This window comes from Stylophora pistillata, chromosome 6, assembly GCF_964205215.1.
Source record: "Stylophora pistillata chromosome 6, jaStyPist1.2, whole genome shotgun sequence".
Lineage (NCBI taxonomy): Eukaryota > Metazoa > Cnidaria > Anthozoa > Scleractinia > Pocilloporidae > Stylophora > Stylophora pistillata.
In genome coordinates, this window is record NC_142524.1 from 34,313,779 (window position 1) to 34,339,890 (window position 26,112).

The 26,112-nt window shown below is 38.2% G+C and overlaps 2 protein-coding genes across 6 annotated transcripts in view; one reads left to right on the forward strand and one right to left on the reverse strand.

The window, feature by feature from the left end:
- The first annotated feature begins 4,260 nt into the window (after positions 1-4,260).
- On the forward strand, positions 4,261-24,617 carry LOC111347541 (pleckstrin homology domain-containing family H member 2). 5 transcript variants are annotated; one of them, XM_022954774.2, is made up of 31 exons: positions 4,261-4,671; positions 7,813-7,875; positions 8,733-8,807; positions 9,049-9,132; positions 9,345-9,456; positions 10,253-11,335; positions 11,821-11,885; positions 12,262-12,297; positions 12,467-12,679; positions 13,181-13,291; positions 13,416-13,502; positions 13,698-13,767; positions 14,065-14,153; positions 14,315-14,395; positions 14,937-15,113; positions 15,241-15,349; positions 15,880-15,992; positions 16,639-16,815; positions 17,311-17,519; positions 17,838-17,931; positions 19,141-19,224; positions 19,490-19,546; positions 20,141-20,236; positions 20,526-20,623; positions 20,960-21,023; positions 21,313-21,390; positions 21,613-21,722; positions 21,952-22,081; positions 22,479-22,592; positions 22,848-23,000; positions 23,293-24,617. In XM_022954774.2, exons 1-31 carry the CDS (start codon positions 4,516-4,518, stop codon positions 23,470-23,472), a joined length of 4,368 nt encoding a protein of 1,455 aa, XP_022810509.2. In that variant the 5' UTR covers positions 4,261-4,515; the 3' UTR covers positions 23,473-24,617. The 5 variants fall into 5 exon arrangements, with proteins under 5 accessions (XP_022810509.2, XP_022810515.2, XP_022810528.2 ...); XM_022954793.2 differs by lacking the exon at positions 4,261-4,671 and adding an exon at positions 5,914-6,359; XM_022954787.2 differs by lacking the exon at positions 4,261-4,671 and adding an exon at positions 7,020-7,444.
- Positions 24,618-25,909: 1,292 nt separating this feature from the next.
- LOC148729566 (uncharacterized) overlaps positions 25,910-26,112 on the reverse strand; it is a 3,510-nt gene continuing 3,307 nt past the window's right edge. The window contains exon 3 of the mRNA XM_088726176.1: positions 25,910-26,112. This exon is cut by the window's right edge and continues 1,265 nt beyond it. The gene's annotated coding sequence lies outside the window, so the exon portion shown is untranslated.

Genomic DNA, 26,112 nt, shown 5'->3' on the forward strand with positions numbered 1-26,112 from the left:
GCAGCCTGAAGTAAGAGTATAAAGGTTCAATAAATAATTGTGGAAAACACTTTCTTCGAACAAAAACCTTTTCCCTAATCTACTGGGTCACATTTACTACAAGATGAGGACATCTACTTGGGTTCTATTTACCATCGTCTGTTTTGTTTTCCTCGTTTCTGCACCAAACTGGAGTTCCGGTTTCCTTCGCAGAGCCCTAAAGAAGGTAGAAAAAGCTGTGAGAAAAGTCGTCTTCAAGCCAGTGAAAAAAGTTTTCAAGGAGGTGATAGAAAAACCAGTTAAGTCTGTGCTGAGAGCTGTAGGACTGAAAAAGGTTCGCAAGACATATAGAGAGTTCCAAAAAGAGGTGGTTCATTCTCGGGTGACTTTCACTGAAGATTCCTACCGAGTTGAGAAAATCAACCCTTGCCCTGACGGACAACATGATATTGTGAAAACAGAGCAGCCAGTCGAGATTCGCTTTGAGGACAATGTGATGGTGTTACTGGACAGCTATTGCCGAAAATGTGGACAGCATTTCTTCAACACAAAACATAAGGATGAATTGTAAACGCAAAGCTGAGCTTCAAACTAGCGGGACATTCGCACAAATCTAGAATGAAATGTTTATTATTTCTTTATTTCCTTAGAGCTTGATATTGTTCACTGGATGTCATTTATAAATAAATAGAAACCTCTGTTGGTTAAAAATACATTTATTATCATCTATATTTTGTTGACATATCCAAATTATTTCGTTACTCCCACCGACGCAGCCCCAAACAGTTTCTTTCGAAACTATCAGCCTTTATTCATTTATATTTTCTAACAACTCGTACTTGCGATTAACCATAATTTGTATGAATTCTAGTACGTTAACTTTCTCGTAATCATTAGTGACCTCGGTTCGTTCTGATGTCATGGAATTTTTTAACATACTGAATACAGAAGCCTTTGCGTCCAGAATTCTGTCTTTTTTTCTTTGCAAAACTTCAAGAACATCGTCTCGTGTATTGGTCGATTGACCATTTAATTTATGAAGATTGTGTTACTCCACGCTAGCTTGCAAATTGTCCCCCATTGTTTTTGTACAAGCCATTCGAGGCGCACAGTCCAGCTGTATCGTTTTTACTTCTATCGCAGCTTTTTGAAATGAGAATTGTGCATACTACTTATCAATGGTCTGGGGTACTTCCATTGTCCGACTCAGGCCAGCTGTTGGTATTGTGAAGCGATGGCCTGTATAAGAAGCGGCTGTAAGACAGGACTCAGTGCTGTAACTTGTTTGAGTTGATCGAGTGTCATAAATACCATTCCTGTCGCCATTCGACATTTCGAACACACTGTTACGGCACTTTTGATTAACAACCGTTTAGATATCTCTACTGCCCCTTGATCTTTGCTCGAAGAAACAGTTATTCCAAGAAGTCTGCTCTTGTTTACTGTGACCCATTTAACAGAACTGTGCACAGAAATCGTTGCGACGCCGAATCCCTCCTCGCGAAAGTCATGTTGATGATTCGGGCAGCTGTGTGTCGTTTGCAGAACAAGAAGTAGGAGAAGAAGTTTGTATAGCACTTGTTTTCCGTTCATGATTACCAGTCAGTCAAAATTGTCCCTTTTCCATTCCGGGAATGTCGCGTTGTTGCCACGAAGCCTAAACAAGTCCTCTTGGACTTAAATTTCTTAATTTATGGATTACAGTAGTTCGAAACCGAAAGTAAATCAAAGGAGGTGAACTAGAGGTAAAAGTCCATCAGCGGGAAATTTCCCGGAATGACAGGCTTCCAATCACGCATAACTGATTGCCTTACTTTAGACTGGTTCCAGGCTATACCAGGCTAGAGAAGACGCAGGGAGAAACGGTCAGCACGCAAACTGAAGCTACGCAAGAGTCGCAGATCTTTGATGCCCTATTTCCCCTCTCCTTTCAACACCCCAACCAAAAATAAAACACCTGGTAAGTTTCTCAACATTCCCGAGAATTTTACGGGCACCAAAGCTTTAACTTTGAATAGTAATTTTAAGGACTAGTGGCGGGTGTTAGCATGAAAAAAAATCATAAGCTTTGTTTTTTCCCTTGTTTTATTATTCGCTGTTTTGATTATCAACAAATCTCAAGCAAGGGTACGTGGTGCGCTAGCATAGGTTAGAGGAGCACCTTCTCTTGCTAATAAAATGATGTTCGCGCGCGGAACTCAGTAGGAGTGAGGCGCGCGCGCGCGCGCGAAAAGAAGTTCCGTACGGCGTTGCATTTTTTTTTTTTTTTTTTTGACTTTGTTAAAAAGGAGGGACCACTCTTAGTCAAATTACTCCATTACAGATCATCCGACATAATCTGTTCAACGCTGAGATGCCTACTCCCCAACAAAAAAACAATTTACTGTTGTTTACATATCGGACTTGTAGTGAATCAATGAGGATGCTGCTGAGTTAGGACTTGACAATTTCAGATAATCATAATCCAACCCTGCGGGTGGTGATAAATTTGATGATGGAGGTATTTTAGTCTCCCGGTGAAAATTGGCCGAAAATTGTAAATTGATTTAACCAAATAATTTGGGGCGTAAACGTTTACAATGTATCTCGACAGACAATAAAAGAAAAGAAAGATAAAGGGGTCGCTCATTTTCACCTTGAGGTGATTAATGATCTTTCTCTTCTTCTTTTTTTTAACTTTATTTTTATCGAAGATTATTATTATCCAGACAAACCGCATGCGGCAGCACTACGTCAGAGCACAATAAAATTAGGGTTAGAAATCATTTATGACGCAGGTTTAACATTCCTCAAATTTTTGTCCCTGTCCTCTAAAGCGCTTTTAAGCGGTCTTGTTAGGACTTGTTACTTCTGCGGAATTAATAGCTGTGATTTTGGAACTCAATTTGATGTTGACACTGTAAACAAGGGATGGAGTTTCATCTTCAGAAACCTTTTGTCAAATCGAATTCACGGGTTTGGTCAATTTATTCATTCTCAAGTACTTTTTTTTTTTTTTTTTTTCAGTTTCATCCACCAAGAGCCTCTTCATAAGTGCCCGATCTTTCAAGTTCATCCTAATCGGAAAAACCAATAAGGGGTGTTTCTCATGGGAAAGTTCAAAGCCCGGATACTAATTCTCCGTTTTTGCGATAAAGACGGGTAATCCGCCTTTTCATTTTAACAGATCGAATTCTTAACAGAGACGGAAATAAAAGTGTATCAAGATCGAGGAAACCGATACGGCCCGTTGACCTCCTCTTGTTCATCTCGGACAAAATTGTCCTTTAAAAAATAACCAGGCTAGAATATGAGCTAGGCAAGCAGGCTGAAAAAAGTTTCCTTTCGAAAAGAAGTCAAAATTAATTCTGCTACCAGGCTCTCAGGTTGAGAGTAGCAGCTCTGGAGTCAACGACTGTGAAAAGGCGACCATGTTTTATTAATGTTGGCCCTCGGTGCCTTTGGTAGTCTTTGTGGTCAGACGCTTGGTTTGACGCTTGAAGGGGTGATTGAGTAACGCAAACAAAAAGAATAATATATCATAATCTGTGTAGCGTGATAGGTCTAAGTAACTTTGAATTAAGAAGGAAGAACTTGACAATTAACTGAAAGATTATACTGATGTTTACTGATTTAAAATAAAGATATTATATTATATTCATGACCTCTTATTCTTTAAACTCATTCCGGAACGATATTTCTCTAAAACGAAACAAAACAACACCTAAGAAAAACGAAAGACAGAAAATTTACCTGACTTAGAATAGCGTGATCGTGTCATGAAATCATTTATTTCTCTCGTAATGTATATCTATCCGTATATCCTTTTTTCGGTTCAAGATTTTTCCACACAATATGACGGAAATATTTTCAAACAGAGTCATCGAATGGGTCACTTTTGTAAATAAATTGAGCATTCGAAGTCACGTACTTAGCAAGTGCCTCTCTCATGAGAGACTCCAAAACAATACAAGCTATCGGAAACGGTTTTATTTTGCGCGCCTACATAACCGGAAGTGAGAACATTGTGGCTAAGGGAGACGAAACGTGCCGATGTAACGAACTTATCAGTCGTACGATATTCGTAAGGATTCGTGATTAAGGCAAGAAATTTTTTTTTTTACTTTAAATCGAACATTTTGATATATTTTGACTTCTCCTAGCAATGTTTACACACCCACGGTGTTACCTTTGTCTCAAAGAATGGGTGGCCTTGTTAATGAAGTTGTTACAAGATTAAGAAGTTTTGTCACGCCGAAGTCGCGTAGATGACATCACAGGCCGAGCGACAAGTGGGGTCAAAACTTAGCACACTTCTTGATGTTGCACTCGGAACTGGTGAAACCGCAGTGTGAATTGTTTCGCCCGTACTGGCTTTCCGTCATGTGAGGTTCAAACAAGATGCTTAACATTCTATTCACTGAAATAGGGATTAGACCGGAGTAACAGATAGGAAGGTTTAGCCATTACACGCGAGATATTTCGAGTGACAGAAGAAAAATTCGCTCGCGCCCAGGAAATTTGACCGCTATTTCTGCTTCTCAAGTTTTAGTAAGGATGGATAATTCATCAAGAACTAACGGACCGCAAGTATGTTCTACAGAAGTCGGAGAAAATGAGATTGACTACAAACAAAGATGTAAATATCTGGAAAGCCAACTGGAAAAATTTCGAGAGCAAGCAACGAAAGTTCGCGAAGTCATTGGTCAAAAGGTAAGTTTTCCGTTCTGTCCATGTATTATATAAATGCGCTGTTCCACATGTATCACATGGCTTTATTTGTTTCTTTGTTTTCACGGAATTCTTCGCGGTTTGGTTTAATATAACTTATCTTGAGAGATCTCGAGTTCGTAGCGTTGTGTGTAGTAACGTTTGTATTGAAATTATGCTCAGCTGATCGACAATAACAAGAACTCAATTAAACTTCCATTTCTCTCTAGGATGCCCTTTTATTTGTATTCTTCCGATTTATTTCAAATATGCGGATCTCTTCAACATTTTCGCGGCAGTAAACAGCTACAGTCGACACCCATAGCATTAAGCAGAGACAAACCGCCATTTGAGCAAATATGAAATTTGAGATCACTACATTTCATTCGAATCGACACCTTCGTTTTCGAAGTAACGAGAATTTTCAGCACTGCTGAAATAAAAGGTGATTTTTCAGGTCAGGATTAAAAGCTCGCGTTTTTAACACGCAAATGGCCCGTAGTTATTGCAGTCCATCCCTGAGTGGATCAGAGAAGCTTGAAAAAAGCCAATTGCTAAGTCGACCTCTCACCTGTTAATGATTCATAAATGAGAATGTTTGCACACAAAACAGTATGCAGATATTTTTTCAAACATCGTGTTTGGCGTGATTCAGCTAAAACGCTCAAGGAAACGAACATTTTTCCGCACATGGTCTCACTGGAACAACAGCTGTTGGAAATCGCATTGTGACAAGTTTTCGATTGCTCTCAATTTAGTTATTAGACGATGAATGATTGGAATTTTTTTCTACCAAAATAGCTTGGAGATTATTTCGAACTACGTAGTTCTCTTTTAAGTATGGCGTTAACAGTGTCGAAGACAAAGGAAAATCAAACGAAATATATTAGTAAGGTCGAAATTAAAGTATAAGTCCTTATTCTCAGAAGGGGAATCTACTGAAAAATGTGTTTCTTAAATGTGTTAACATAAATGATTTCCTCTTTCGCAGATACATTCAAATCATGTAGAATATCCGATTGTCTGTTCTTAAACCTGCCATAAATTTGATACAAGTTGTCTGCTAAAATTATTTTTAGGAGTCAAGTACAGCATATACTCAAGTTTACATTAGAACTACTTTATTTTATACTGAGCATTATGTAAATATTTATTGCGTGCTTCATATTTATCAGGCATGATTGAGCAGCTAACTTCTGACATTTATAAAATGAATTATGTATGGATTGTAACTTTCGGTTTTATGTTGAAAATGGCTTTTGTCCAGCTTTTTATTTCTAATTCCTAAAATATTATTTTAGATTAGATTAGGTCCTGTACAATTCCTCACTTAGGCTATCATAAATTATATTAGTTTTTAAGTTGCACCTTTATAGGGGTCTTAATAAAAGGCAACTGCTTGTTGCCAGCATCTCTAGGTTAACTGCTGCTGCTTTCTGTTTTCTTAAATTTTAATTTTTTTCTCTATTTGTCACAGCTACATATGTCAAACCTTACTGAAGACCTTTTTCTGATATTGTGATATTTGACACTGTTGACTAGCAATTGACATTTTTGTGCCACTAAATTCAATCTGCTTGGAACTACATTTACATGTACATTTACATGATAACTTGAGTCAAGTTTTGTATCACTGAGTATCAGCTTTGAGTTGAAATAATCATTTGCTAGGATAGATGGACACCACAGAGGTAAGAATTTGCCTAGAAAGTACAAGAATAGTTCAGATTGTAGAATATTAAACCAATTTCATGTTCAATTTGATAATCTTGAATGATTTTGGTTTGATTTGAAAACATGGACAGACTTCACAGGACCTTCATGTATGTCTATGGCTCAAGTCTGACAGCTTTCAATTGCAAGGCTGTCACTGTTTTCATTTTGTATTTATGCATGTTACATGATCAAACATACATACTGTTGCCCCAATTTTAGCCTCTCATGCAACTCTCTGTTCTTGAGAGTTGTTGCGATCGTTATTAGTAGTTTAGCTTTTGTTTGAGGAGAGTAGAGGAATCTTCCTTCTCAGTACCATTACACTCAGACAGTAAAGCAATTGATTTTATGTTATTTAGACTCAATGAATTCCTTTTGTTATGTTTCACAAATTTCACTATTATAGTATCATTTGTGGTTATAAATTTATTCTGAATCATTGTTGTCAACTACTTCATGCAACTGCCTTCGCTCCTTAACTTATGGACCATAACAGAGGGGCCTCCATGCTTGGGCAACCTCTCGTTGTCTTTTCAGATTTGCTCTCTGGGACAAATTTGAGTGATAAAATACAGATATTAGAAAGAAGATGATGTGATTTATACACCTATCTATGTTTTAATTCAGATTTTTCCTTGGCGTATGTTTTTTTAAATCAATTTGAGGGATTCACTCTGGTGGATTCACTTTAACGAAGGGCTTCTGCTCAAATCATCAGCTATAGAATCTCTGTACAATGGCCAATTCACATTATCAACTCAGCTTATACCTGTATATAAAAGCTAAAATTAATGATTTTGTAATACCCCCACCAATGCAGCACCACAGTCTCTTGAGAAACTTGCCAGCTTTATTCATTTTTTTTCAGATTAAGTTTAATTAATGTATTGAGTTAGCAACAAAGGAAAACAAAGACAAACTGATTTGAACAAATTCAACTAAGATTTTAGGCTGATCTTGATTGTTTTATTGGGTTCGATATAGTTGATCACTTATGGGTAAACAAAGGTTGAACTGCATTGAAAGAATAGTGAAGAGTGATTGTGCATCACCTCTGGGAGTGAGTTTTCAGGAGGCAATTTTTTATATGCTGTTGCTTGTTTTATATCCTTTTTGTTATCAACAAGTTAGGAAAAACTGAGAATTAACCAAACATGTACACCTCAGTTTGTGTAACAAGTTTATGTTCATGTGAATTTTATTGTTGTTGTTGGCAATTTTTTTATACACTTATTAGGTGTTTTAAAACAAGATTATTTTGTGGCTAAAACCTACTTAGTTTAGTGGTAGTTGTCTTATTTTGTATCAGCAATTAGCTTACTGGCAACAGCTATACATTGTGTCTCTCTCTGCTAACATCTATTTAACAATGGTTGATATTATTTACTGCACTTAACACTGAAGATTGTTTAATTTTGTTCTACAAAGTTGAAAGACTTGGAAGAACAGGCGACGAGTGCTTCTGCAAAAGCTACCGAATCTGCTCAGGAGGTACTAATACTAATGTTTTGACTCCTTAACCTGTAACACACTCAACTAAAATGTTGTTATTAATAGCCTAGGTCACTTTTTGAACAAATAATTCTGTTTTTACCTTACATATACAGCTGTACAGCTGTAGACAATTCGTTTCCCAAAGTTTAATCGTGATCATTACAGTGTATGTCTTTTTCTCTGTGTTTACACTAGTACTGTAGCTCTCACACAGATCTTTTTCTTAGGTGGACTATTACCTTAATTCTCTGAACTGTTCTGCAACCAATCTAGAATTGTTGGACACTTAACAAATTAACAGACCTTTTTATGTAATGTTTACAACTTTATTTATTCCTTTACCACATTATCACAAACAAAATCTATGTTCTTGGTCACACAAGGGTTGAAACTTTGAATGTATCAATTTGAAAAGCAGTCAATTGTTAGTTGTGGCTTTTTGAAACTAAAACTTATCATCTCTGGAAGTATAAAGAATTATATTAGATAAACTCTAAGTACATGTAATTTGGTAATAACTAAGTTGAAATTGTAAATTGGCCACCGTATAGAGTTAAAAAGCTGACATTTCGAGCGTTAGCCCTTCGCCATTCGCTCTGACGAAGGGCTTCGCTTAAAAGGTCAGCTTTTTAACTCTTTATGGTGGCCAATTTACCACTTCATTTGCTGTGACAAGCTTTTTAGCTTTTTTAGCTTTTTTTAGATTTTTTAGCTTTTCAGCTTTTTAATTCTCTAAGGTGGCCAATTTACAATTTCAACTTTAGAAGCTTACCCCCTTTGGTCATTTGTCTAAGTGCAGGTAGTTTAAGTCTTAACTTGAACCTGACAGGGTTGCCTTTCTTTTTACATCTCAGGTCCAGCATTTACAGGCACTACTCTCAGTAAAAGAAGAAACAGTTGCACAACTACAAGAAGAGCTGGAAAATGAGGTACTGGTGTATCAGTACTGAACCTGCCTCATTCTCAGAGTGTCTTCCTTTCTTACCAACCTCTCCCCTCTCCCTTACATTTTAGGGAAACCTTATTGCTCTAGGGTGGGGTGGGAAGGGGGAACTGTGTAAATGAGACTGTGTTAGTCCCATCTCTTTTGTGAAGAGGAAACTTTATGGAGGCTACCTTAACTTGTTAGTTGCAAATACTAAGCGAAATATTTCTCAATATTTCTCACAGAAACAAAAGCGACTCATCCGTGAAAGGGAAGTGGAAGAAAAAGCTGCTCATATAAAGAGTTGGATGCATAAGAAGATTTCAGAGGTACTTTTATTATATGTCTAGAGATATCTTTTTTTCTGTAGTGTTGAAAATGTGGAGGGTACAGTAATTTAATCTACTCTTAAGACAGTTTTTCACGGGAATCCACTCTGATGGACCTAATTCTGGTCCAGGTACATGTTATCTTGTTGTTTTATTATGTGGAAGGAAAGAAAACCACATGTCACAAGCAGCTTTTACCTTATCTCTGTTAGTATGAGGAGAAGTTAGAAGAACTGAATAAAGAAAATGACCATTTAAAAAGGTCTCACAAGCAAGCCATGGATGTCGTCAAGGAAATTGAGACAAAGCTCAGCTTTTCCCAAGGTATGCTATATTTTCAAATCCAACACCTTGTGGCACCCCTACTTCTTCAACATTAGGGGTTTCCTGTAAAGCAACTGCTACTTTCATAAACTTGATAATGGCATAGAAATGCCCAAATAGTGCTGCATTAAGAAAAATAAATAGACATTCCCATGTATGTGATCCTTCACCTACAAGGACAAAGTGTTTCAGATACCCTTACACTAAACCTGTATGGGGTGATGTACTTTTATCTCTGGTACAACAAGAACTTGGAGCAACTAAAAAGCAACATAAACAAACCAGCTCCTTTAAACTACAGCCGTTTTATGTTCAAGTCATCTAGGAAAGAACATCTTTCTTTTCAGAGCAAGTTCTAACTGTATTCATGTAACAGTATAATGATAGTATCTTCACAAGATCATTACCCTCTTGACACTACAAGAACCTGTTCTCAGGGCTTGACACTAACTTTTCATCTTACTAGCCAAGTGGCTAGTGACAACTTAAATGTTACAACAATTTCAGTTTGTTTATTAACCAAACTGGCTAGTGGAAATTGAAAATAACTAGCCAAAACTGAATTTCTACTAGTCTGTGGATAGTTGACTACCGTTATACTGCTGAGCCCTGGTTCTACGTACTTTTTTTTTTGTTTATTTTTTCCATTATATTGTAAACAGTGACTGGAAAGAGAAACCTTAATGTTGTGTCGTTATGGTAACTCCTAAAGCAACACAGCTTATTGGTAAAGCTTTTGTGTGTTGTAGTACTTGTCAACTAAGATAAATGTTTGTATATTATCTTGTTTGAACAGATCAAGTATTGAGATTATCCCATGAACTCGCAGACATCCAGTCGCAGTCTCCCGACTATTATGAGCTAGAACCAGAAACCAACCAAGGAGAATCTGGTTTTCAATCATATCTAACTGAAGACACTGTGTGCAATGAGTCACCAGTAAATTCATTAGGCTCAGGATGTACCACACCGACGCCCATGTCACCAGATGAACTCGTTAAAACACCAACTAATGATGATGATAGGGACGATTCTAGTGCTTTCATATCAGATCAAGCTGCAGAAATTAAAATTAAGAGAACATCAAGTGGAAAATCTCCATCAAAAATTCCTCGATTTATTGGGACTGTAGAGGATCAGAGAGCCGCTCAGATATCATATTATATGTCACTCAAAAGGGGAATGAGGAGTCCAGGAGGTTCTCGAGCAAAATTTTTTATACAAATACAAGACTCACATAATCCCTACATGCAGTTAACTCCTTTAGAGAGAATGTCACAGAGAAAACAATTTGATAGCCAGTCGACAATAGATTCAGAAATAGATGACAGTTCCTTTGAAACTTATATACAACCTGTTGAACCTGGTGTTCATGGAGAAGAATTTCATGCAAGGCTTGGTGAGCTAGTGACTCTACAATTGGAGAATGGAAGTTTAACTCCAAGTGTTTCACAAAATGAACAAGAATCTTTGTCTGATAGTAGATCTTCTTTGGGTTACTCTACAGAAGATGCCTCTACGGCTAATCCAATTTATCAAACTCTTGAACCAGAGCCAGACTCTGTAAGAACTTGCACAGATTCAGCTGTGGCGAGGAAACCCTTGGTAGATAGTGGTGTGCCTCTATCTCCCCCTCCGCCACCAGTCCCTCCCCGCTTTGAACTAGAAAATGTTGCACCTCCACCTGTTCCACCTGTGCCAAGAACAAACAAAGAAGAACAAATGCAAGATGTCACTAGGTTGAAGGGAAATTTTACTAGTTACTTATCAGAAACAGACCTACCAAATGGCAATGCCCCTGAAGGTAATAAAGTGGACATCGCTGCAGTTTTGTTGCCATCAAACAGAACTGATTCTTGGATGTGGAATGATAACTCAGGTATGAGCTTTGCATTTCTAACATGATTTGGACTTAACAGTGAAACTTTGAAACCATGAAGACTGGAACCACTGTGGAGGTGGGATTTTGGGGAGGAAAATAAGCCAGACATAGTGCACACTGACACAAATTGGTTTGAGTTTTTGTTAGCTCCCATGTGTATGGGCTGTGCCTCATGTACCACTTTTTTCTTTTAATTCTTACTGCATTTTTAAGTTATCTGTGACCAGTTACTGAAAAGAAATTGCATGGCAATATAGAATGTATTGGCAAATATATTGGACTTGAAGGAAATGAGGTATGGTGCATATGTTCTGCATGGTAGAGGGTATATGGAAATGTTTAAAGTGACACATTATAACTGGAAAACTGTAATCAGCAAAATTAATATAGCCAGTGTAAGGATTTAAAAATCATTGATTTAAAGGACCATACAATGAATTGTTTTTGGGGAGGTGAAAATGTTAACAACTTTTTGTTCACAGCTGGTTCAGATACACCACCATTTGGGACACTCGAGACACGGACTAAAAATCTCAACATGTTAACGGTATGACATATTATACTTAACATGAGATTACAGAGTAACTTTATGACTCACATGCATTTACTACTTTTAGCGTGACTTCCTCCTTGCTCATTTTGCATACACCTAATAGCTATAGTGTCAAAGAAAAATGCCAAAAGCAAAAGTTAGTGAAAGAAAAATTGTGTGGCACAAGACATGCTTCCTAATCATCATCCATGATCCTAAATTTATACTTGAAAAACTGATTTAAGTTGATTATAATTGATATGTAACCTTCTCTACATTTTTTTCTTTTTAAGGTGACTCTCACATCAGAGATTTGGGGCACAGTTGTTACATTTTAATAACATTAATTTTGTTTATAATTAACCCTGAGTTCACCTTGAACATTCTACAGGAACAAAGCTGTCCTGTTTACACAACACTGAAAGGGGTATGTACACGAGAAGATATGATCTTTTAAGATCTTTTATGAAGATTACGTTGTTTTTATGACCTAGCACTTTGATTTGCTCAAGTGCATAGACATCTGATACGGGCAAAACTATATGTTGAAAGCATTAATTTTAATGCTTACCGGTTATGTTTCTTTTTTGACCCAGAGAGCTTCTCAGATTCGAAACACACCTTTTTCTGGAGAATCAACAGACTCTTCTGATGATGAAAGCTCAGCAGGAGACTATTGTACTCCACCAGATGAATTGGGAGCAACTGAAGAACACCATAACTTCAAACAGGACACGGATGAGCTTCTTGAAGAAACCAAGCGTGTTTTAAAAACCTGTGCCACATACACAACTGTCAGCTTGAAAAAGGTAAACACAATGATGTACTCTTACAGCATTCTTGTAACCTTAACTCTGAAACTCATAAGTTTAACTTCTTCCTACATGTGTACATTGTCAATATTTGCTATTGTACACTCTCTTTACTTTTGTACAAAGATGAGTACCTCTCATGTAGCTTTAGAGGAGTTACAAATTACATCTTGCTCATCAAAGGGTTCATAAAAACAGATTGTGGCAAGGCAAGTGAAGTGCAAGTTTTCAAACTCGGTTTGTTTGAAAGCATCTCTGTCTGCAAGACAACAGAAAATCAACCTCATATTTAGGCTTTATGAAAAGAGAGCCACCACCAGAAAATGTGTTTATTTAAGAATTCCTCATCGGGTTATTCCAAGGACTGGAATGTGATCCATAGTTAATATGTACGGCTTTATACATTGCTTAATAACTGGCAGATAAGATACCAATGAGTGGTGAACTTGTGCTTGGTGTTGCTTTAATTTGTTTTGTTCTTGATTTTACAATTTGTAGGAAAATCAAAGAAAGGAAGGTTACCTTACTAAACTAGGAGGCCGTGTGAAGAACTGGAAGAAAAGATGGTTTGTCCTCCATGACGGCAATCTATACTACTACAAAACAGAGGTACTCTGTCAAACATATAATGAAGTCAGCATGTACTTTATCAAGTTGATACTTTTCTTTCTGCTCTCTAGTGTAGACTATAATTTATGTATCACATTGGTTTTTATTTATTTGATTGTTGCAGAATGATGTCAATAGGAAACCCTTGGGTCAAATTCCATTGGATGGAAGCTGCAGAATTGCACGGACTGATGGTGAACTTACAATTGAAGTAAGAATCTCAAGTACTACATGTAGGTGGTCTCAAACTTGTTTTAAAATTATTAGCATTGCTTAATAGCTAATTAAGATAGACTGCTGTTGGTACATGTATTTGGAACCAGCGGGTCCCATGATATTGGTGCTATTCAGCATTTTCTTTACTCATAATTATGTGCCCTCATTGTATTGCCTGCTTGATTTTAAGGTTGCCACTCCTAAAAGGACTTTTTACTTGACTGGTGAGACAACAGAGGTTGTGGATAGCTGGCTCAGAGGTACTCAGACATTCTTACATGTTTTGTATGATAGTAATTCTTCACTTTTCATTTTGATGCTCAGTGCTTTCATGCTAAATGTGAACAATCCAATTAAATTTTAAAAAATTGAAAGATTACAAACTTCAACTCACCTAGCAATCACTATTTTGGATTTTTGCATGTTAGTGTTTGTGCTGGTAGCTAAAAAGGAGGTGCCAAACGTATTCTACTTCATAGAGAGATAGGTTTAAAGAGATTGTGTTACTAATATGTGTTAGACTTATTATCAATAATTGTTTCATTTGAATGTTGTAGTTCTTCATAATGTCATGAGGAAGTTTTCAAGCACTCCATTATTTGCCCAAGTTAAGGACAAAGAAATAGTGAAAGGTTGGCTCACAAAGGTATGATACTACTGCTGTTAGGTTCATATTGTATGTTGTACACTGCATTTGTCAGACTCCTGCCCTATTGAATGTATTGTTCGTAACCCAAGTCATTAATTCTAAGTATGTCTAAAGTCGAAAATTCATTCACTTCCTGTATGTTTTTTGTCTTCCGCTAGGTGAAGCATGGCTCTTCCAAAAAGTGTTGGAGTGTTCTTCGTGGTCAGTACCTCTGTTATTATAAGAGTGACGATGATTCGGTAAGTAATGTTTCTAAGAAGAAAGAAAAAACGTGCTCAATATGGTTAATTCTAATGGAATTTTTCTGAGGCTGTTTACTCTGAGCTATTTAGTGTGCCAACCGTTACTTTCTCCCCCGTTGTGGAGAGTAGAATTCTTCTGATGTTGAGTTAAGATTGGGAAGGAATCCATGCACTGTAAGTAGGATTTTTATGTGGAATTCTACACCATTGTCTCAGAAGAACCCCTCCTGAACAGCAGGCCACAGAATTTCAATGAAATGGCAGCCATTGCTTATGAAAAAAAATGTTCCCTTGGCAAAGTTTTTACTTAATTGTTTTGAAGAATGACTCAACTGTTGGTTATGCATTGGTTGATGACGGTGTTGTTGATCCAAAATTTGATCATTCTACTGTATTTTTTTCAAGATGTAATACGGATTTTTGCACAATCAAAGGAAGGTCAAAACGTCCACCAATCATTTGAATATTTATCAAAAAGTCATCCAATCTAAGCGCAAAATTCCCTTTCTATTTTAAAATTCTTGTTCTCATTTGCCAGGTGCCATTTAGCATGACTCATATGATTGACGTGGTAGTTGAGGAGTTGGAGTCACCCGACTCAGAGGACGGGACCTTGAACACTGATGAAGTTCCGTATCGCCACTTCACTTTGGTGATGAAGTCCCTTAAACAACCTTCCACTACATACCTGTTGATTGATTCAATGGAAGAAAAGGTTTGAAAATGGTCGATCATTTCTCTGTTCTTCCAGTGGGAGAGCCAACTTTCACCCCTCTCCAGTAAACGATGATATTACGAAATGCTGACACTTCAGTCATGGGCTCCTTTTCCTTCTGCCTTAGGATTCATGGCTGTTCCATCTAAAAGTAGCATCAGGTAGTGGTATCGATGACATGGGAACAGAATTCGAGAAAAGCATCTACCAACTCATTGTTGAAGATTGTGATCCAGGTAACAACAGCTCTTTTTCTTCATAGTTTTTCCCTTCCCCGCTCCCGCCTGTCACACAGTTTAGCTATTCATAAGAGGGTGTTACGGTTTCTTTTCGGGTCATTTACTATTATTTCCCGCTGTTGGTTATAACTGGCGTTTCGTCAACCCAAGAGGAAGTCATCATCAGAGATCAATCGTTCTCAGGACTACCCTCACCTAGACCACATGACACAAGCTGGGAAGGGGGGCTCCTGAGGTGCCCATGACTACCCCTTGTAGGCCTTTTTTGTCACATAATTAAGTAATACACGGCGTGGAGGTCGACATGGCTAAACTTTGAGTACCCTCTTTTTGACACAGTGGCTGCGCCCCTGTGACCAATTGTTAGTCTGGGTTTTTTAGCGGATTTGAAACCCCCCCCTCCCCCCAGCTGAAGAGCGAGAGGTCCAAATCAGCGATGGCTCAAATCCACTTCAACACCGGGTTAAGACCATTAATTGTAGTTTCTTTTCTAATCATTTCGATTTGTATGTTGTTGATTATTTCAGAGAGTGAGATATGGAACAGCTATGTGTTGACGCATAGTAAAGATCCGATCATTGAACCACTCACAACTCTGCCATCCAAGGAACTAGGAGCTGAGGCTTTGAAACTCTTCAAGGTTGGAACAACAACTCACTTAAATGTTAATCTGCCGCTTTGTATGTTATGAGGAGGAGATCAGAACCCATAGCACGTTTTTATTTTCTTCTTCCTTTCCTCTTCTTTGTTACTTCTCATTGCTCAAAAGTCGAAGAAAAACATGATTGTTAGATAAATGAATGATCCAAATGGTGGTGTATCCCTTTGTGTGTCAGTGATATGGGTGTGATGTTTGAACGCTGAAATACTTTATGAGCAGTATAGACTGGAGCCACTCTAAGGGTGAATGTGTCTATGATCCTGGTCAAGAATTCTTATTTTGCCACTCTCCTGCTTAGAATACAAATATGTATTAGGGAACTGTGTATATAATCTAATTTTCTTTAATAGTTCCTCTCTCGTGCGTAGCACCTTTCCTGTTCCCCTAGGGAACAATACCTATCGTTACTCGTCTATGGCAACCATACAGGCAGGAAATGTTAGACATTTACTTGTCATGAACAATCACACCATTGAAGGAAGAGCAGCACCTCTCATGCATGCACTAGCTGTTACAGAAAGTAGATTAAGTTTCATCTGTATTGGACAGAGCGGCAATGACAGCTAAACTTATCGAGATAACTGTCCGACTTGCAAAAATAAATTTATTATTCTCCTCTCCCCAGTCCATCCACTTGTTCACCACGGTACAGACACAGGAAGCAGCCATTGACTATCACGTGTCACTAGCCCAGAATGCCTTGCAGACATGTCTTGATAACCCAGAACTTCAGAACGAGATTTACTGTCAGCTGATTAAACAAACATCAAAACACGTGCACAGGGGACCTGAGGATCTTGGGGTGGGTTTCACATTCTGCTGCCTTTTTTTTTCTGTTTTTATTTTATTGTGATCTATGTATAGTTCCAGTTTCCTTACTGGTAGTTTTCGCGTGAAGGCATACAGTAACAGGCTGTATTCTTGTTGTTATCTTCATCTGCTCTGAGAGTTCTCTACCTTCCTGTTCAAGTAAATCATTGCCTTGGAAATCAGTACATCTTCCTTTTCAGAGATTTATTTCTACGTGAAGTAGAAGTTCGATTTCATTTGTCACGTAAACTTTACAGCTCTAGTGTATTTTTAAAAAGTTCAACTGAGTCTGGATTATCCAAGAAAATTCTTCATCGTAACCCTACACCTGCAAATGCTCCTTAGAGAACTTTGTAAGTTTCTGTAAAACGTTCGCCTTAACATGAAATAAACGAGGGTTTGCTCTATGTTCTTAAAAAAAGCTAAAAAGAATTGTTTTTGTGAACAAACTGTAATTGTAGAGTTTTTAAAACTCTCTTTCCTTCAGCACTTCTTGGAACATTGTGGAAAGTCTTCATGGCTCAGAGAAGACTCGTTTGACATCGCTTCACAAGCAACAATCGACTTACGTCCAGTGCAAGAGTTCGTTTATATTCAAGCCTGGCAACTGTTATCGCTGTGTACAGCTCTATTTGTCCCTAAAAAGAAATTCCTTCTCTTCCTTAGGGGACATCTGAATAGAACGTCTACTTTCAAGTAAGTATGGGTTGGAACACATTTATAGAGTCCCATAAGCTCCAAACCAAAACAAAAAAAAAACGACTAAAAAAGTGATGCGCTGGGGTATTCTTTGAATTTGTGTTTATTTTATTTTATTTTATGGGCTTCAAACCTTGAGGCATGGCAGTCAGTACTGGCCATTCATTTCCCTTTGTTTCCACAACTTTAACCGCTCCACATGTGTAAATGTTGGTTTTGGTGGGTGCCTCGACATCCTTTTATGGGGTTTCCAAACTTTGTTGACATAATTCACCGACTTGACTTTTACGTTTTCATCCTTTTGTCTCTGCGTAGGACAAAACTTGGCAAATACGCAACTTATTGTATCCGGAGCTTAGAAAGAAGTTTACAAAATGGGAAACGAGAAGCCAGACCGTCGAGACTGGAGGTAAGGCCATGTTGGCAAGACGTGTTTTGGAATTATGAGACAAACATAAACGTTGACCCTTTAACTCCCGTGAGTGATCAAGACAGAATTTCTCCTTACAATATCAATACAATATCAAGCAGACAAGTGCAGTGCTCTCAATAAGATTTGAATTAGGTTGCTACTTCGGTACAGCACCCGCCGGAGAGCGACTTGAGTGCGACTTGAGCGTGATAACCGCGACTTGAGCACGGTGAAAAGTACCCGGCGACTCACAACAAAATACCTGCCTGAGCGCCGGCGGGTGCCGGGTCTTATTGAAAGCTCTGCAAGTGATGAGAATAAAGAAAAATATCAACGAGGGGATTTATATTTATATTTATATTTAATCACTTTCACCAGAGTGTGGTAAGGGTCGCACAACAGAGCTAGGCTCCAAATTAAGTGCGCCCAAAATCCCACCCATCCCACCCCAGGGGAGGACATCCATCACACTGTAATCTCGTATGTGGGAAATTAACGTCTCCTACCCCAACCCTGCAGGAGACGGGACCTCCATTTATTCGTCCCTATCGGAGAAGACTAGAATATCTAACCATTTCTTGATTATTAGTTGATCCAATTCAATATTCTCCGAAGTAACATCAAGAATTGTATGGCAGAGAGTAAGGAGAATTACTAATCGGATCATGGGAGTCAACGGGTTAAGGAAACCATCTGAGGATGATTAGCGAGAATGGCGAACGTTTAAGCCCTGTGGTAGACGAATTATTAGACATACTAGTGTAAGATTAAAGCCGATTAGTCGAGATGGTAGAAATTATGAAACCGGAGACCTGCATTTTCAAATTTTGGAAGTGCGGATCAGATGAATGAAACGTTTCCGCTCAAGTGAGAAGGGCAAACTGTCGTGAGTGGGTAATTTAGATGTATAAGAAACAAACGCAAAACTTGTGTAGGCTTGCTGAATGATTATTAACAAAGTTGCTCAAGATATGCAATTGTCTGAAGGATAAAGGGGGTAAGTTCCTAAATAATCTGTGATGCTGCGTCCGTGGGAGTAGGGGCGGGGGGGGGGAGGGTTCGCAAGATAATTTGATTTTATGTGAATTGACCACCGTAGAGAGATTCGAAAACTGACGTTTCGAGCGTTGGCCTTTCGTCAGAGTGATTATCTCTGCGTTAACAATTGTTTGAAGAACTCGTATGTTGTTTCGATGTTTTGTCCAGGTTCTCTCCATCTTGCTGCGGAAACCCTATGATCATTCATGTTTGATGAGCATTCCAGTGCACTTTTTTGATGGATCTAGTCAAGTAAGTTTAGATAAAAAAAGATCATTAACGAGTAAACTGACCTTCACGAACTATAAATTGTCATATCTTCAGAAATTCCCTGTTTCTGACTGAATTTATAGAAAAAAAAACTCTTGCAAGAAATTGTGTTCCCTTGCTTAGAGGGAGTTACCAACTTTGTTTTACCTCTTGAAATGATGGTCCCGTGGGTTTTAATCACCTCCACGCGTTTGTTTCTATTACACCTGTTCGATATCCTTTTTTTTCTCTTCGTTTCAATTGTCAGGTATTTGGTTTTGATGGTTCTACCACTATTCAAGAGTTTTCGGAGACAATCAATAGAGTAAGTAAACAATAGAAAAGTCAGGTCAGTTATTTTAAGGTACGGGTTATAACTCGGAAGTAGCCACGTGGTTCAGTTAACGTATTACAGATTTGTGTGCAGTGGCAGACTAACCTGTTTAAGTCTGAACTGTGAGCATTACTCCGAACCTGACTCCTGACCGATTCTTATTTTTTTTCTTACTTTTCTCAAGCTGCTTAATTACATGTTTGTTTGAGTGCCTGCTATTGTAGTTGTTGTTTTATGTGTGTGTGTGTTCTTACCTTTTAACTCAAAATATTTTGTACCTTAATCACGCCATATAACCGATACCTTACTTTTGTAAACTACGAGGAGCCTTTAGTGTAATGTAATTACAAAGTGGCAAAATAAATAAATAGACTTAAAAAAATTAATAAATAAATAAATAAGATAGAATGGGCCGCCTTGCTTTTTTTAAAGTATATGCTATGCTGCGATGGCGGACAAGAAATGGAGAGGTACTGCAACTTAAACCGTGAGTTTAAGGATGGTTTTTTATGGCTTATGATGGTCTTGTCATCGGTTTGGCCCATTGGTGTTTTTAGTTAAACTGATTTATCTTATCTCTCACAGATGGTTGGCATTCGCTCGTCCTCGGAAAGTGGATATGCACTCTTCACGGATAATCCTGTTAATTTAGTAGAACACTGTTTACAAGTCAAAGTCAAGGTTAGTAATACGTCCTTGTAAAACATTTTTCAAATATTTCTCTATTGCTGCGTCGAACTGGCTTCCACGCCTCCGAACTGTCCAAGTACGAGGCTTAAATGCCACTTAAAGTCATTAAACGAAGTGCCGAACTGGATAGTGGCCCTTTTAAACTGGACGTAAGTGTGCCTGGAGGACCCGCTTGTCGCAGATATCGATCGAGTTCAAAAAGTTTCAAGTTTCGTTCCTCTCCTTCCAATACAAAGAACACATTTACAACTGACGCTTTTGACTGTTGTCGTCTCCACAGCTGTGTGATGTGATTTCAAAATGGGAACAGGCGTTACGAAGTCAAAGCCAAGGAAAACTGGACACTAGTAGAATGATCAAACTCACCTACAAGAACAGGTAAGTTATTCTGCTTTCTAGCGATCCAGTTTCATTTTTCTCTGTTGATAGTAAGTAAGTTTTTAAGACAGTTAGCCCTGTCCGCATTACGTAAAGTGGTTTTCATTTGGGCTCAGTCAGGAACTGTACTTAAAAATATACAGAATATTTTGTTTATTTCGTGAACATACATATGCGAGTAGAAATTCGAGCTAGAAATTTACGTCGTTTTGGTTCGCCGGCCGATTTCAATGAAAGTATATGATTGTTGAGCAAAGAGAGTGAACAGAGAATTTAGGAATATGGTTGGAAATGATTTAATCATATTCAAATTTTTGCAAATTGTTTATTGTTTAGGTTACATTTCAAGAGCCTCAGCAGCGGGGAAACAGAGAAAGAAAAGTACTTCCTTGTACTCCAGGTGATTATTGCCTGTTAACAATTCTTTTAGACTCTTTTCTTCTTCCGCTCATAATATACTTGGCTCGTCGTGTATTGAATTGTCTTCCGTTTTTGTTTCAAAACTATGTAAAATGTCTGTAGTCCTTTTTTTGGTATGTTTGTTCCAGACATGATTTCTGCACGGACGCTTGCACTATATAAGCGATATTCACATATGAGATCGACGTTTGATCGGAAAAGGTTCCGGTTCATTAGACACGCAAATATCCTAAGAGTTGTTTTACATTTCGTGTTCATTTGAATTGCAGACAAATGATAGCATCGTCAAGGGTCGATTTCCTGTCAGCAAAGAGATGGCTTTAGAGTTCGCAGCCCTCATGGCTCAGGTATTCGAAATTTCTAATAATGTATTTATTTAGTCGTCTTCGTATCATTTTTTGGGGCGAGGGGTGGAAGTAAAGAGGGGGAGGAGGGGAAGGACATAAGGCAATGCTTTCTCTAAAAGAGAGCACTGATTGACATCCCAAAGAACAACAGGAGACAACTGTTTATTGTCTTCGTGACGATAATTTGAGAGTGCTTTGATTAAAATGGCTTTTGTTTTTCAGATCTCTTATGGAGACTACAGAGCTCAAAGCAATTCACTTCCGAGCAAGAGAATTGTGAACGTTATCACCAAGTTTTGTGCTAAAACACTACGGGAAGACACCAGCAAAAGGTGTGCAACTCGCTACAAATATCGCATGAAAACAGTTTGTCCTATAAACCGCAGATTTTCCTCTTACGTTCAGAACAAAAGGAACATCACTAACAAATGAAGCTGCGAAAGGGCATTTTATGAATCAGAAAGAATCAAGGATGTCCAAGGATGGGGAAGACTTCAACGGATTGGGAAGGAAACTTAACAGTTTCGTCAACTTGACAGTAGCGTACTTTACTCTTTTCAGGGCATTGACACTGCGCATGGCCGAGAAATGGTCGACGCTGCACGGTTGGAGCGTGAAAGAGTGTGTGGACAAATATCTCGAAAATGCCCGGCGATGGCCGTTTTTCGGATGCAAGCTCTTCCAAGCGCAGGTTTGGGATGCAATTCTTTTTGTTGCCATATTTGCAGTAAAGTAGAGGTGAATCGTTTCTGTGTAGTGATCGGTACAAAAACTTGAGCGAGAACCAATCAGTCACTTCACTACTCTCTGGGCCTATTTTCACTGAGAAAGCGAATACACAAACCGTTTGTGTCTCTTAAATCTTGTTTATAAGCTGAGCCTGTGTGGAACGCTTCTACAGAAGCCTCAGGCTTGCATAAGCGGTTTTTTGTAGCGTATTTTGCAGCAGCACTATTTTTTACTTTATTTTAAGTGCGCGGTGTGGTGCACAAGTAAACGGGCAGCGCGCTGAACTCCTTGCAGTATAGGATAAAACCTTGTTAAGTAATCTACGCACGTACTGATAATTCCTTATTTTATTCCAACAGCAAAAACATACAGTTTCCGCTGCAAAGAAACGCACTGCGCCTGTGAGCAATACCCAGCCAGTCTGGCTGGCAGTTGAAGAGGATTGTATTAATCTCCTGGAAGGAAACAGCTTGGTAAGTTGCCAGCTGTTTAAGGGTGAGAAGCATTATAATTAAAGATTAAAAAGGCAATTCAAACGAAACTTTCAATTGATGAATAATATTCACAGAACACTGCAATCCCAACGAATCATCCAATCTTAAGACTTGAACTTACCCACTCCTCCCCCCCCCCCCGTCCCCTTTACCTTCCAACCCATGGGCCTAGTTTATCTAAGTAATGACATTTGCATTTTGGCGATTTAAGTTGCTGCTTTGTTCGTTTGTCAGCGCTTGATGTGCCGCTACAGATACAAGCACGTAGTGACGTTTGGCGGGTGGAAAGAAGACTTCATGTTAGTTGTGAACCAGTCTATCATGCGCGGCGGAAACACGGTGGAGCAGGGTACACAAAGACTGCTCTTTGTCATGCCCAGAGCAAAGGTAATCTTAATCACTCATTTCCTTTTGGGAAATTTTTAGTATAGTGCCTAAAGTAATTCAGGATTGCGTGGGTTTTGTCTCACTTCGCTCTGTGATTGGTCCGGAAAGCTCGTGCCCTCCTCTCAAACAATCAGATGTGTGGGTTTTGCTTCACTTCGCCCTGTGATTGCTCCAGAAAACTCCTGCCTTTCTCTAAGCCAATTAGATGCTAAACTAAAACCGATTTTGGCTGGGTTGTTCTCCTTTTCCCGCGCTTTGTGCATTTCTGCTCAAACTTGTTTTTCTGTTACAGATTTTGGAAATTACACTCCTCATGGCGAGTTACATCAATGCCATAGTCAGACAGAAAGGTATCACATGTGATGCCCCTGGTACAGGGACTGCCACTGGACAGGCGGTGGACGTTAAGGTTTGGGATCTAGAGAGTGCCGAGTGGCCAATGGTTCCAGGCTCCACCGTTGGACTACTATGATGTCACTGTTCCATTACATTAGTGTAGTTTGTGTTTTAGTTAGTGTGTATCTTGGGTGTTGAGTCGTAAATACTAGTTATTTCTGAATATGTATGCCAAAAAAGGGCAAAGCTGATTGAAATAGTTCCTAAAAATTCAAATTCCTTCGTAAAGTAAATGTAACAAGAGGTTAAACGTCGATCCGTGATAAATACCCATGGTGCTTTCATAACTGGGTTGGAATGTTCGTCAATGTGATAATTTTCTCTCCCTGATAAAAGTTTCTACTTTTCTTCATCGTCGATGTGTTGGCGTAATGCCATGAACATTTTAGTTAGTTATACATCTCGTAAATAATTGAAAATTTTAAAAAAAGCCTGAGGTTAAGTTGTCCTGTACGGACCGTAAGTAAAATAATTGTTGGAGCCAAGCTCAGTGTATATATTTGTCAGATGTGTTCATGATAACGGTTACTTGACGAGCGGGCGGTGGATAGGAGATGGTGGATATCTAAGCGTGTGCCTTGTCGTCCCTAACATATCTCTTATTCAACAACCGCGAATGAAATAACTGTTTTACAAAAATACCCAAAGAAGTATCTCAAAATCTTATATCTGGAAAGAGGTCCATGATATACATTAGCTCGGACACCCTGCAATGTGGACCAGTGAAACTCATTTGGCTTTTTGTCATCAAATGACAAGGGCTTGTAACAGGATTCAGGTATTTCTTTGAGGCATGTCAAGTAAATTTTGATCTCATTCATCTAAAAGGGAGCCTTAATCAAACTGATGTACAGTTCTTTGCTTGATTGTTTTTAGAGCTAGACAAATTTTCTGAAAGAGTAGAATGTGGCAAAGAAGCGCTATATTCCCAGTGAAGGTTACTTGTAACGTTTGGCTTAATCGAGAGAAAGAATATAATATGAGTGTGTTAGTTCATATTAGTTTGACGATTTCTATTTGAAGAGAAAAAAGCTAGTAAAACTCGATGTATTAAGTATGGTCGGCGAAGAATGTAAAATGTCGATGATAGAAAAATAAGACTATCTAACCTTAAAAATCTGGTGTGATAGGACAATGGTCCATGCAGATTTATCAAAGAATTTGGAACAAAAATGTTTATATACAACAAAGGAGTAATAAAAGCTGTTTCTTGCTCAATAAGCTGATTTGTTTCTTGATTTGAATAAATTAGACAGTTTTGAAGTAATATTGCTTGGTTTCATTTACCCCACGATTATTTAGCTGAACACGGATACTTCAAGTTGACGAATGTTTCATTTTTGGTCCAGAACTTTCGCATCCCCACTCGTCGACCAGATTATTATTAAATTATTATTAAATTTAAATTTATACCGCGCAGTTTCTATAAAAATATTCAACAGCGCCTTACAATAAATATTAAATCAAAAATAAAATAGAAGTTCAAAATTACATTTCCAAAATTCCATAAATAAATAAAATAATTCACCAATAATGCAATTTAATCATAACAACTATAGTAACTAATTAAACGCCCTATTAAATAAAAAAGTTTTGAGTCTAATTTTAAAAATATCTAAACTGGAAATAGATCTTATTGTGGTAGGAAGCAGATTCCAAAGTCTAGGGGCGGCACAACTAAACGATCTATCTGCCAGAGTCTTCTTGGATATTATTTTCGGAAAAGTTAATAAAGCTGCGGAGTCATCGTTGCGCCTTAAATTATACCTAGACGGCGGCAAGACAGATATTATGGACCTTAAGCATCGATGACTTCGGGTGTCACGGACGTTCGATCGTTTGCAGGAGGGGGAACCTGGGAACGACGTTGTCGCCAACAGAGTTCGTGACATGACTGCGTTAAGCAAAACAATTACTCTAATTTACAGACGTTGTCGGTCGACCGTGAAAATGTAAACACATCCTTGGCGTGCTCTCGATCTTGACGATGTCCAGTTTAAAGGAAGCTCGAGAAACGCTTTCTCTAGCACGGAGTCATCATTTTATTTCCGAAGAAGAATTTTGTTATTGTATGACGCTAGTTTCTCTAAAAATCCATCATTTCCTCACGCCGACTACGATCGTTTTGATCTCGATTCTATGGACGAAGCAGAGTGTTTTCAGGAGTTTCGAGTAAGAAAAATGGACATTGTTAGACTTGCTGATTCCCTTGGATTACCTGCGAGTCTGTGCTGCCACCAACGAACTAAGGCCAACCGCATAGAGGGACTGTTGCTTAAAAAGATTTGCATACCCATGTCGTTTGGGTGACATGATCCACAGATTTGGACGAAATTAATTGCTAATAACAGGACAGACAAATAAAAAACTAATATCAATTTGCTTTTTATGTACTTACAAGTTTTTAAAAATAACATGATAACTGTGGGGACTCTGGTTGTCTAATCACTTAATCTTCTGTACCAAATTAAAAATAAGGGCTTGTGTTATAAATGCTCATTACACTGTATGGCAAAGTTCATAGAGTTTTTAATCAAAATTTTGTTTCAAAGTAATGTGCCCAGTTTTATATTATAGCAAGTCATGTAAATTTTAAAGTTCTATACATGGCATTAATTTCTCGTCAGTAATATACCTTTTGAGGATAAGTAATTACAATGTATATGCTGGTATGAATAAATTGTGTCATCAACAAATTATATAAAATGTAATACAG

Coding starts and splice junctions, on each gene's coding strand:
- LOC111347541 (XM_022954774.2), top strand. CDS start 4,516: ATGGATAATTCATCAAGAACTAACGGACCGCAAGTATGTTCTACAGAA. Junction 15,993..16,638: donor AGGCTTTGAAACTCTTCAAG/GTTGGAACAACA, acceptor TCCTCTCCCCAG/TCCATCCACTTGTTCACCAC. Junction 22,082..22,478: donor GCAAGCTCTTCCAAGCGCAG/GTTTGGGATGCA, acceptor TTATTCCAACAG/CAAAAACATACAGTTTCCGC.